The sequence below is a fragment of the Phalaenopsis equestris genome, unplaced genomic scaffold, assembly GCF_001263595.1.
Source record: "Phalaenopsis equestris unplaced genomic scaffold, ASM126359v1 Scaffold000276, whole genome shotgun sequence".
Classification (NCBI taxonomy): Eukaryota; Viridiplantae; Streptophyta; class Magnoliopsida; order Asparagales; family Orchidaceae; genus Phalaenopsis; species Phalaenopsis equestris.
The window spans coordinates 544280-557939 of NW_018164718.1; the positions used below are offsets into that span (position 1 = coordinate 544280).

At 32.2% G+C, this 13660-nt stretch overlaps 1 protein-coding gene across 2 annotated transcripts in view; it reads right to left on the reverse strand.

Annotated features, from left to right (window-relative positions):
• Positions 1 to 9458: 9458 nt before the first annotated feature.
• LOC110024814 (E3 ubiquitin-protein ligase MIEL1) overlaps positions 9459 to 13660 on the reverse strand; it is a 13512-nt gene continuing 9310 nt past the window's right edge. The window contains exons 11-12 of one of the 2 annotated variants that reach the window (XM_020724977.1): positions 12930 to 12971; positions 9459 to 9793 (exon numbers count right to left, since the gene is read on the reverse strand). In XM_020724977.1, coding sequence (XP_020580636.1) covers positions 9668 to 9793; positions 12930 to 12971 — 168 coding nt within the window. In that variant the 3' untranslated portion in view covers positions 9459 to 9667. The other variant, XM_020724978.1, reaches the window with a different exon arrangement.

Consider the following 13660-nt stretch of genomic DNA (forward strand, 5'->3'; position numbering starts at 1 on the left):
TCAATTAATTCATGCTTCTAGAAGACTAGTGCCTAAGCATCACGGTCGGGCGCCTAGGCATAATCAATTTTTTTAAAAAAATGTATTTGGACGGATTTTGAAGAGGCATCTGAGGCGACTCTTGGGGATTTTAATGGTTATTATAAGGGGGTGTATCTTTAACTTGAAAAGGAAGGTGTGTTGGGTGTGTCTCTTCAAGTGGAAGGGGATAAGAAAGATGTGCTGGAGTGAGATTGTAAGGAGAGTTGAAAATTCTTCAAAGAAACTTCAAGAGATTTTCTTGGGGAGGAGTTTGAGATAAGTGTTTTGTATTTTTGTTTTAGTTTTATTAAAATTGATTGTGTAAACCTGATTTTAAATATCAATCCATGTGTTGTTGTATTTTTGTATTTGTATTTTTCCCATGAAATCTGAGTAGTTTTCTTTATATTTCTCCTTGTGATGAGAAATAATCATGTGTAGTATTAGAATTGTTTAGAATTACTTTTATTTCAATATTGTGATGGTATATTACTTTATGTTTAATTTACTCATGCAATTTGGCATATTCATAATTTAAAACATATTGTGAAAATGTAATGACACGAGAGGGCTATGCTTTTCTTGAATTAGTAATTACCACACTAACCTTTAGAATGAAGAAAAATTAATCTTGAGGTGAGTGCAAATAGACAGGGAGATAACATTTGACGGGTGTAAATTAGTGATTCTAGGTTGACAGACTATAACCTTAACCAATTTGATCTAGGATTATGTTGGGTTAGCCCAAATTGAGGGCTTACGTGGGTAGTCTAGGGTGATAGGCTAGAACCTACCTAGCATAACCAAGGATTTAGAAACTTAACTCTAGGTTAACCAATGTTCTTTATGCACTCGAAAGAGGGTAAAGAATATGTATACTCCTATTTTTCACAAAACTACATTTTAAATTTATAAACATTTGATTCTTACACTAATTATGATCTCATAGCAAAGAGAAGGATTTTAATACAATTTGAACTCTTCTACATAAAAATAGCTTAGAAACCTTTAACATTTTCCTTAAGTTTAGAAATAGAATTTGTAGGTATTAGTTACTTCTTTATATACGTACAATTTCGACCTTAATTCCTAGATAATTTATCTGCAGTTCAAGTAAAATTTTACTAAGTCGATAAAAAAAGAATTTCCTTCCCCGTGGGATAGATACTTGGGGACTAAAAGAAAGTCCTACATTATTTGAAATGATATGTGCACTTGTGTAGTATCCCTATGGTGTAAAATTGAATTGTGGAGAAAACGAGAATTATTTGTTAAATAGCACTTAGTCAAGAATTAAGGGTGCAAGTACATACAGGCGAGAGGAGTCAAGTTTTTGGCGTCGTTGTATGGGATTGAAATTGAAATAATCACACACTAAGCATGCACATATTGTGTCGGGATCAAACATCCATAAATTAATTGAGTTAAAATGGCATTATTTGGATTATCTTGTATTTTATAAAAAAAGTTATAAAATATAGCAAGTAACATTAAATGTTAATGTTTCCTTCTGATGAAATTGGAGTTTTGTCTTGAAAAGTAGGTGATCCACCTAAAAATAACCTATTTTTAGTGCTTGTTTTATAAGCATTTTATGTATATTTTTTATGATATTGCACTTTAAAGGAATGTATTTTGCATGTTTTTGGTTTCAGGTACTTGGAATGGACATTTGGAGAAAATTTTTGGTTTCAGGTACTTGGAATGGACATTTAGAGAAAATGAGAGAAAAATAGAGCAAAAATGGGCAAATATAGGTGGTGTTATAGCGTCGGACTCCAGCCAGATGGGCGCTATAGTGTCAGAAACTACCTTTCTAGAAGATCCATTGTATTTGGAGAATTTTGGAGGGGTGTTTGAAGAAACCCTTGGTTATTTTATGTTTTCTATTATATGATAAGGATTTGGCCCCATCTAGAGACCTTTTGGAGCCTCAAAACTTCAATTGGGAGGCAATAGTTAATTAGGGTTTTCTTATTTTGTGTTTAAGTGTAAGTGTGAGTATGTTTTAGTGTGTAAGAGTTTGAAGATTGCTCAAAGAAAACTCCAAAGGTTTACTTGTGGAGAAGACATAACATACTTTGTATTTGTGTTTAAGTTTTTATTGCAAGATTTGGATTTCAATGCAAATGTTCTGTTTTTGTTTAATCTTCATGAATTCTGAGTAGTTTCCTTCCTTTCTCCTTGCATATGGAAATTAATCTTGTGAGATGAGAATGATTTAAAGACTTTCTTTTTACTCTTAAAAATTCTGATGGTATTTTCACTAAATCTTCATTTACTTTACAAACTGGCCACTTATGAGGTTAAAATCCATTGAGAAACATAATGACCTAGGAGGGCTATGATTTCACCCAACTAGTGGATATCACACTAAATTCTAGGCAGAGCCATGACAATCACCTAAGGAGGAGTGCAAATAAATAGGGAGATAAGTTTTGATAGGTGTAGAATTGGTTAGTTCTAGAGTGACATGCTAGATTCTTATCAATTTGGCTTAAGGTTTAGTATTCTTATGTTGGGATCAGCCATCATAGTGGCATAGGCTTAGAGGCATCTAGAGGTGAGAGGATGAATGGTTCCGATTCGGAATCGAGATGTTAAGGAATCAGCCTTAAGTCAACCAATGTTCTTTGTTAGCACCGACAGAGGGTAAATAATAAAATAAGCTTCTATTTGACACAATACATCAATTTTGTCTTAATACACTTGAATCCTACATAAGTTAAAATCTCCTTGCAAGGGGAAAGATTTTCCATGATATCCAAACTCGCTGTTATATTTTATTAAGATGTTACATTTCTTTTTAATTCTTTAGTATTAATTTTTAGTAAGCATATCATTATAGACATCTTATCTGTTTAATTTGTAATTTAAATAGAAATTATGTAAGTTGATTGTAAGAGTTATCGCTTTCCTCGTGAGATCAGTACTGGGGTTTTTAAGAAAAATTCTATATTATTTGAAACGATACGTATATTTGTGTAACACCCCAAAATCATTACATTTGTTCACACTAGCCGCTAGATATAATTTGAGATATATTTTCTTGAAAAATTTTAGAGATTAAAAATACACGTAATTGCGGGTCGGGTCAGCAGGACAAAAAATTTTGGGGACATGACATTTAAACTCGAAGTGATGAATGGGCATGAAAAAAAATTAAACATGCTTGTGTTAGTTGAATTTGAAAGGTGTTAATTTTGTTGATTTTAAAAGTAAAGATAAGAATACATGAAATTTGAGCAATTGCTACACTTTTTTAAATAGTTCGCTTTAATTTCTAATACTTCCATCTTTGTATGTTTGTATATATATATTGTACACCATAAATATGCCAACACTAATCTCAAAGGGATTAAACGGCTGAAAGCAGCGGCGCACAAACAAAGTACTAGACATCGGAGCAAAAAACTCAACAATAAACAATTGATTGACTCTATACCAACCAACTAAATCTTTCACCCAACAGAATATGTCAACCGAAGTGTCTGAAGATCATGAAAAAACTATAAAAGGTTTGCGCGCTTTGATCAAATGACCCAATTGGCAAGAAGAAGATGTGATTAACCAACGCGATTGACTGATACTTACACACGACGGATGACCGACACAACCGACTTACCTTAAGGTTTAGGCGATCAATCATGCATCGTCTATATTTTCATTACCATGTAATTTGAATTCAATCATTTAGAAAGTTATGAAAACTGCTCTTTTCTTACATGTACTTGCATTCTCAGACTTCTATAAATAGGAGATCATGACATCTATAAAGGGACATTTTGATCTTCACTCTGGGAGATTCAGACATTTGAAGATTCTCTTAAATTACTTATCTATATCCCTCTCCCACTTTTCTTCTCTTGAATCTAAATATCGGGGTGTGTTCCACAAGATGACAAATTCGGATTCAATATCCTAAAAGGTGATATGGTGAGTGTGGACATGCTACAGATGAGAAGCGAAACAAATTATGGAGGAGAATCACAACAAAGAGACCCAGCTGTGATGGAATTCAACAGGGAACTCGTAAATCAATAGATCCAACGATCGGTTCAAGAATTACGGGATTAGATGATGGGCTAGTTCAATGTCCTTCGATCCGTAATCTTGCAAAAGAATGATCAGCCTGGACTCCCAAGGGCTGAATCTCAGGAAATTCGGTGTAGGAGGATTCCCCCGGAACACCTGTCGATGTCGATCCGACGCGTCGTCTACCAAACAATCGAAAGGGAAGGGGAGTCCTCACAACTTGCTAGTATTGGATTTACACTGATGGTTGGACCTCGAGTAGATCGTGTCGACATACCAGTCTGACTTTCCTCTGCTAGCGCCTTCACTCAACAGATTTTGGAAGACATCCCACAAGAATTTCCTTACATTCCTTAGCTCTCTATACAAAGGGTCATGCTTTGTGATCTATGTGAAAATCGAATAAGAGTCGACGAAGCTATATGATGTTGGTGGTAGTTGTTTCCAGGGCCCTGAGTTTAGATTGTAAATAATTTTTGTGTGATTATTGTCTATATGATTATACTTGGTATGTCATCTTATGTTATTTTCTTTGCTTTGATTATGTACCATTGATATATGTGTTATATTTGATTGGACTTCTATTGCAATTTTCTTATACAAAAAGTTTTATTGTTCATGAATAATTAAGAGTTTGGGGATATTTTTAGTAGAATTTAAGTTGGATGGGTGAAGCGGAGGAATGCTTCGAGCCTATTATTTGATGGCGGTAGGACTTGTAATGCCTCAAATTGCATAATGTTGGTCTCTAAAAGAGAAAGATAAAATTTAGTCATGTGTTGCTTAGATATGATGCTCAAGTGGACGAGTGGTTTTACACTTAGAAACAAAATGTGAAATGAATATATTTGTGAACGGGTTGGAGTAGCTCCAGTGATACACAAAAGTTGAGAGAGACATCTTGGATGAATTGATTACATTAAAAATCGACCACCTAATAACCCAGTTAGAAAAGTAGATGTTTTAGATTTGAGTTTTGTTAAGAAAGGTGAAACTAGACCTCAAAATTCTTGGGCATGTTATATAAAAAATGAGCTTGATTTATTAGAACTAAATGAAATTATGACACAATAGAACACAATGGAGAAAAAAGATTTGGCTAGACCTCAAAAGTCTTGGGCATGTTATATAAAAAATGAGCTTAATTTATTAGAACTAAATGAAATAATGACACAATAGAACACAATGGAGAAAAAAGATTTGCGTGGCCGACCCCTCTTAATGAGAAAAAGACTTGTTGTTATTGTTGTTGTAGTTGTTCAATAATTAGTAGTTTGCTTAGATTTATGTCAGTTATTTTGGAAGTTTTGAGATTCCAACTATTGATCTCATTGAAACTTTTTTCTTTTTTGGTTAGTCTCTGCAATAATATTCCCTTTTGAGCAAGGAGCACATTTGAAATTTCTTTTAGCAGAGTTCATCACTCATGTGTATTGGACGGATGTCTTGGTGAATATTGTTGGAATGGGTGTTTCTTTGTTCTCATGAAATAATATGATCATGTATGTGCTTTAAGAGTTAGAATGGTTGCATCTTGTGATCTAAACAATCCTCGAATCATCACCACAAATAACAAGGTGGTGAATATTCTAAACGGTGTGTCAATATTAGATGACCTGCGTCCAATATTCATTGACAAAGCTAAGAGAAATTGTATGGAAATATGAAATTTTACCAACCATAGTGTTGTGAGCCTCAATGAGATCCTGCGGATGTGCAAACCTTATATTCATACCAGCTTCAATTGGATGCTTAGAAATTGAAGAGAGAGTTGCCATGACTACATAGAATAAATAATCTGTTTGAGCCGAACACGAAGCAAGTGAAATGATGCATTGTATCATGTGTTATGGCTTGGATAATAACACTAAGGAGAATTCCTTAATGTTAAAGTAGAAGGAATATTTCATTTTCAAAATGAATATGGTAATTAGTTTATGTGTTAATCTTAATGACCGCAAAGCTAATGATTGTAATAATTAGAGAATTCATTTATGTTATTTAATAGAAATCTTTGGCATAAATTTGGACGAAATTTATTAAGAAAAATGGTGTGTTAGTTTTATTGAACCACTAACTTGTGCAAATACTATTGTTTGATGTGAATAGATTATTTTTAGAGTCTGTGCTAAGATTGTCATCGGCTATCTATCACTTGCCATAGTTTGGATTTTTTATGTGAATGATTGGATTTATTGGTATTTTGGTGATTAAGGTGCATTGAAAGAGTAGAGACTGATTAACTCGACATCGAATTGATGTTTGATAATAGTTGTGATTGTTGTCATCAAATTCCTAAATATAAGCATTATAATGTCGAAATTGTTCATTTCGACGCCACTGTTTTTCAAATCCATCATTCAGCTCCACATAACTGGTGACAAACAACAATTTGGTCTCTTGAGATCAGTCAAATTATATTATGGACAAACATGACTCCAATATTTGGCTTTCTTTATTCCAAATTATGTGCAATAATAATGAACTATTAAGCCTCAATATGGTAGTTGAGATATTTTGTATTATTATTATGTATTTTAATATAGAAGGATTTAAGTGGGGTCATCTAATTTGATCATACAACAAATATATAAAAATAAATATTAATAGTTATTTAATTAGATAAATGAGTCATTAATTTTATGGTTTGTAGTATTAAATTCAAATGAAATTTCTTTTAGCATGCACAAATTGGTATTTTAATTGATTTTAATGAAATTAATGTTAAGGAAATTTTATGGCTATGTTTATTTGGCATGTTCTTCTACATGATAAATATATTTTGTTTAAATCAAAACAAATACAAAAATATAAAAATGCAAAGTATAGAACAAAAAAAATAATAATGATTCAAATATCTCTTTAGTAAATTGATTAACAATACAAACCTAAATCAAAGGGCTACATATTGATGTTTAGAATTATAAATAAAAAACATTAAACCTAAATAATATCTTCACTAAATTTGATAGGGGCCGCGCGAACGCGAACCCCCCTATCACAAATTATGACGTCCACTCTGCCATTTAGGCAGATGGTAGAGCAACACCCTTTCAAAGTGCAATGAAAGTCATTGATCTAGGCCACAGGCATTTTTGATCACCCGTTGAGACCCCGTCCAGGTAAGTATGGAACCTTGGCTTCAAGTTTCACATTAAATATGTGAAAGTGGGATCCGCTTTTGAGCATAAACGATGTGGGACTAAAAAGCAGAGCCAAACTATTCCTCATATTATATTTTAACTGTAGCTGGGCGGTGCTCTCGTCTTCTTTGGGCAAGTGGTACTAGGAAGAAATAGTGATATATTTTGACTTATTTTTAACTGGAAATAAAACATTGATTGAAACTATTTTATTTAAATATTTTATTATAAATTATAATTAAAAAATTCGTATTATTTCAATCATTTATATAATACTTAAGTTTGGCAAAATGAATGAAGTATAAACATTATGGCTATTAATTATGATCGTTTGCATATTAATTAACGGACAATTACATAGATGACAACGTATTTATAAATATAATATCTAATCCAAACATTTAGAATTTAAGTCCATGCATTTAATAAAATTAAGAAAATATGGGTTCATATTTTATTATGAATTTCAATTTGTAGATGAAATTTTAACAATTGGATTGGTGTTATTTATAAATTATCTTTTTGATTAATTATAATTATAACTACAAAATATGGGGGACAGTTTGGGATCACTTTTATTTTTATTTATTTTATTATATATTATTTATGTTTCAACTTAAATTAAAAAAAAATGTATATTTGATTCGTCGAGCTATTTTTAAAAATATTCAAAAATATATTTTAGGTGTTTTGATTTTTTTTAAAAAAATAAATTAATTTATTTATAAGATGAAAAATAAAAATATATGAAAACTATACCAACAAAAAAAAAAATAGTTTCAAAAATAAATATAAAAATTAAAAAAAGAAACAAAAATGATGTCTAATGAGCTCTAAATGTGAATAAGATTGCATGAACTAGTTGACTTTAGAGAAAAAAAAAAGCATAGACTTGGTCTAAATGCAGTTATAATAAAATATGTAGAAAAATAAATTGATTTAATTAAAAAATACAGGTATAAGAAAAAACATATCGTCCGAAAAATATGAGTTGGGGTTTTACCATGAATTTGGTATTTATATGAGAATTTGAATGATGGATAAAAGAGGATGGTTAGTTTGTAAATAGTAAGTTTCGGGTGGTTTGTATGTAATTGCTTGAAAGTGCTTGTTTAACATGCAAGAGGCAGAGAGGGAGCGGCGGAGCGGCGGATTTGTTAATCAATTTGAGACAGAAAGAGTAATGAAAAACCTTTTGATGCAGCATATGAACAAAATCTCTAAACTAGGTGTTTTAAAAATTGATCAAAATTGCCAAATTGACTCGAACTAGACATAAAAAAGTGTGGGTTCGGATCCACCTAAATATTTTTGGGTTGGGTTTGGCTTTGGAATACCCTGTTTAATTTTTCAGCTAGGGTTCAGGTTGATCCGTCAACCCAATATTGACCTCACCCCAATATTGGCCTAAAAGTAACCCGCCAACATGAAACTGACTAGTCGATAGAAAATTGACCTGAGATCAACCTGAACTTGACCCAAACTCAACATGAATTACTATTTTCTTATTTTAAAAGGGTTATATGGGTCGGGTTGAACTTTATGATCTATTTAATATTCGAGTTTGGTTCAAGTCAAACAATTTAGAGTCGGGCTAATTTCGATCAGACCCGAACCCGACCTGCGAATTTGATTTGACACCCATAATCTAGATCTTACGCCATAATTCAACCATTAGATCCACTATTTGTAAGTGTTGGGGTCAAGCAATTGCACTCCTAATCAAGTTAAAAGTTTTGAACCCCAATGTTTAAATTCATACAAATATATATGAATTGGGTGATGTGTGTGTGTATAAATTCCCATTAAAAAAAAAAATTATATGCAAGTAATACGTCGTAAGCCCTCATAAACATGTAAAAATCCAAATCATAACAAAAGCATGAATGTTAAACACAAGTAACTGCAAATTAAGAAGTGGGAAATTGCAGACTGAGACTTATTGCTCAAGTTCAAGTCAAAACTTGAAAATTTCAGAGCTCTGCTCAAGCCAAACTAACTATAACTCCAATGCCATCATATCCCTGCATGGGTGTTTATTTCCATTTTTCTAATTTTTAAGATATTTGAATCTACGACCTCCTATAAAAATAAAAATTTTAAAGAACCCATTCTGCGTTTCAATTTCTGGTCTTATTTCAGCCTTCATTTGATATACATATGAAGTTAGAAATGCCTATATTAGTCCATAGAACCACATCGTTGTAAACAGTAGGTAGCAAAAAAGTTAAAACCTCAATGAACTAAGTTTTTCTAGTGAGAAAATAATCACCAAGAATATTAAACAAAGTTCAATTCAAATACATACAATCATTTGAAGTAAATTCTTAACCTAGAGTATTTCTAACAGTTGCCCTTTCTATAAAGCTACTCGCTATAACATCAATAGATTGAATGCAATTATATGTTGAGGTATTGATGTTGGTATGATCAATAAATACTTGTAATCGCAATGGAATCACTAATGATCATTGAGGAAGAATAGGAGGAGAAATCAACCGTGTGTTGTAGGACTGGCAATGGAGGCATTTGTGACCAACAACGTGAAAGAAGGCTTCAGGAGTATCGTTACAGTCATTGCAAAGGATCCATACCTGCGAAGGAAAAATTCATAAATATATTGAATCAAGAGGACTAAACTACAGAACATGTCAGAATTCATCCTTATTTATCCAAGCAATGGCAGGACAGAATAGTTAAATATCTGCAAGGTGGATCCAATAAAGCTCCAGAAATTTCAGCTGCATAAATTCGGAACAAAATGAGCTGCACATTTATGTTAAAGCTCCAGAATTCTAAGAATTTCATATTTTGAAGCTAGAAATAAAACTCGTGAGAATTGTAAAAAGGATAGCGAACTGCGAGCATTGTGTGTATGTAGGATGCGTATTTAAAGCACACTTGTGTTTTATTTATTTATTTTATTTTATTTTATTTTATTTTTGAAATTCGGATTTTGGCTTCTATTAAAGTACTATTTTGATAATAAAAAACATGTTTCTTTTATCATAATAAAAGCAACCAACTTTTGTTGTCATTAATAGTAGTATTTAATTGTGCATCTAATCTTAAATTGAGTCAGTAGCCCCATGACCCTTTACCATCCTACAATAATTTGGTATCCAAGCCAAATTTGCGTGAATGGGTAGGGCAATCACGATATGAATGATGTTTTAACTACTTTGATAAACTAACAAAAAGAGTTATTAGCAAAATATGATCAACTAAGTTTAACGATAAATCAAATTAATGGCCGATTTGAATTTTTGGAAAGTATGTCAACTGAAAAACACCAAAAAAATTTATGATAGCAATGAGCAACAACTTATGCTAACGATAAATCAAATTAATGGCCGATTTGAATTGTTGGAAAGTATGTCAACTGAAAAACACCAAAAAAAAATTTATGATAGCAATGAGCAACAACTTATGATATCGACAAGGGCATAATTAGGCAAGTTAAAGGTGATGTGTTAACTTTCGCTGGAAGGATAGAAATGGATAATTTATCTCATTAACAAATAAAGTCAAATCCGAAACATCTACTCTCCCAACCGGATCATCAGATGGTTAATGCGACCAAACAATCTAAGACGACTCTCTCTAATTTTGTCCGCCACAGGAGCTACACCAAGCCTATCACGGATATATTCATTTAACATTTTGCCTCTAAGTGTAAAGCCACTCATCCCCCTAACCATTCTCATCTCGGCATTACTTAACTTAATTTTATGCTTCTCTTTTAAAGGCCAACATTTTGTGTCATAGAGCATTGCAGGTCTCACCACCATGTTATAAAATTTTCCTTACAGTCTAAGCAGTACTTTTCTATCACATAATAGGCTCGAAGCATTCCTCCACTTTAACCAACCAGCTTGAATTCTACTAATAACATCCCCGTACATATCACCATCACTTTGAACAATAGACCCGAGTTATCTAAAGTGTTCATACATGTTACGTAGTTAGAACGCTGGCATTAGAGCTACTACTACTAAAATTACATTCCATGTATTTAGTTCTAGTTCTACTCTAACAAAGACCTTTAGACTCCAATGTAGACCGCCATAATTTAAGTTTTTGTTGAGTTCCTCCTCTAGTCTTATCCACAAGAAGGATATCATCAGTGAAAAGCACGCATAGCATACATCAAGGTACATCCTCCTGTAAATATACTACAAAAATATTTTAATATAAGTTGAATCTGAAACATATACTCTCCTAACCAGATCATCATATGGTCGACGTTAAATGTGACCAAAACACTAAGATGCTCTCTCTAATCTTGTCTACCACTGAAGCAACACCAACCCTTTCACGGATATATTTGTTTCACATTTTGTCTCTAAGTGTAAAGTCACTCATCGACCCAAGCATTCTCATCTCAGCCACACTTAAACTTAGTTTTATGCTTCTCTTTCATACGAAATCAAAACATACTGCTAAACAAAATATGTACTTGATAGATGTAGAGAGACAAAAAAAATGACAAGCATTAGAACCAAATAAAATTATTGTTAAAAGAAAAATATTTGCACTTATCCTATTGGGACCAATTGCTTGATGAGTTTACCAAATAAAGTAAGAAACTAAAACTATAAATGAGTATAAGAACGGTTGAATGGATTTAATTCCTCCCCCCTCCCCCTGCCCAAAGCGAGCTGAAACCACAAAATTAATTTGCTAAAACTAATTTGCTTGAAGATTTTAAACGATTTTAGATTTTTAATAACGATGAAAATTTCTAGCACCAAAAAGAATTCCTTCATGTGGGGGAAATATCTCTCTCTGCCAAATAAATCAAAATGAAATGAATATGGCAAAGAGTAACGCTATTGTCAATAAAGCGTTATTTACATATCTAACTCCCAAAGTTTGATATTTACATTTATTACATTTTGGTGCCATGAATCTATACATTAAAATGTGCATTTTTAAAAAGTTTGTGTTACTTTTATGTAAAATTAAAGATTAATATTATGATTGTAAATATGAAAGTTTAGTTTCTAGATATGTATATATATTTATATAAGAATTATGTGGTATGTATGTAAATGACCCAAAAGGAAATTGAACAAAAGTATTGAAATTAATTTTCTAGTTTTTCCTCAATTCATGTGTGTAAGCTGATTGAATGTGTATCTGATCACTTCGCAAGTGTTAACGAGAGTTTCCTTATTCTAGCATGAGGCTTGAATCTTTGTTCTATGTAATTTCTATACATGTTCTTATTATTAATTTGCTCAGTGACTGGCAAATGTTCCTGATTGAAATTTTGTCGTGACATATTCATTTTAGTCATCTGACACTTCACCTTTGTTACAAATGAAAATTTGTTCACGATTTTCTCATGACATTTCGAGTATACTAAAAACGCATGCTTGTTGATTTACGTTAAAATGAGTGATTTTGCTAAAATTGATGATTTATAAATGTGGATTGTGATATTTTGTGTCATTGCGCATCTCATCTTAGATTGTATTAGTAACCCTACTTACCTAACCATCTTGCTCCATCATAGCAACACAATATTTGTATGAAAACTAATTTTAAAGAAAATATAAGATGTTAAGGCCGGCAAAGAATGACAAAAGGACTTAAATAAAACTCCATAACAAGGAATGACATAAGGACCTCAAATAAAATGAAATCAATATATGAGACAACACTTCTTTTAAGAGTTTCATCAGCATAAAGGAAATGAGCAGAAAAATTATATCGATAAGAAACCTTTCTCTCTCGATAATCCTCAGGCATCAAAGTAGCTTCTATCTGTGAAAAGTGAAGAAAAAACTAGTTAGCATAACAAAGTGTTGTGAAACTGAAGGAAATAACAATTGGAAGTAAGAAATAAACAATAATATTACAAAGGTACGGATCCTAGATGCAAAAGATAGCAGCAAGAGAAGAGATGACATTTAATATGGATAACAAGAAAATTATTGGCAAAGGATTACAAGCTTAACTATTCGTAGGAGAATGTGAGGCCTAATTCTTCAGGCCTTCCTAAGCTTAAATTAGCAAAAGCTGTACTATACACTTATTATTGATTTCCAAGAACATTTCTCAACTTCTCTGCATTCATCAAGATCAACCAACAGTAGTATTATGCAACCTCGTGCCTTCTCAAATCTTTGATATTAAAAAGTAGTAGAGATTTAAAATAAGTAGTTCTTACATTCAGGTAGCATATAACTTCCAAGTTATGCAGTAGGGAAATCAAGTCTAGAAGTGCAGAAGTCACATATCAGTAATGCCAAGCCAGATCCGTGTATTTTCTTTGTAAGGCATTATATATCAGTATCAACTACTCAAGAGGAATGCGCAAAATCAATGAACTATGAGAACGTTTGTGAGATAAAATCCTATAAACACTGTTACAGTACTAAATCACTTTTTGATATTTTGAAATTTGAAAACCCTTGGCAGAAGACAGATGAAATAGACCGCCATAATTTAAG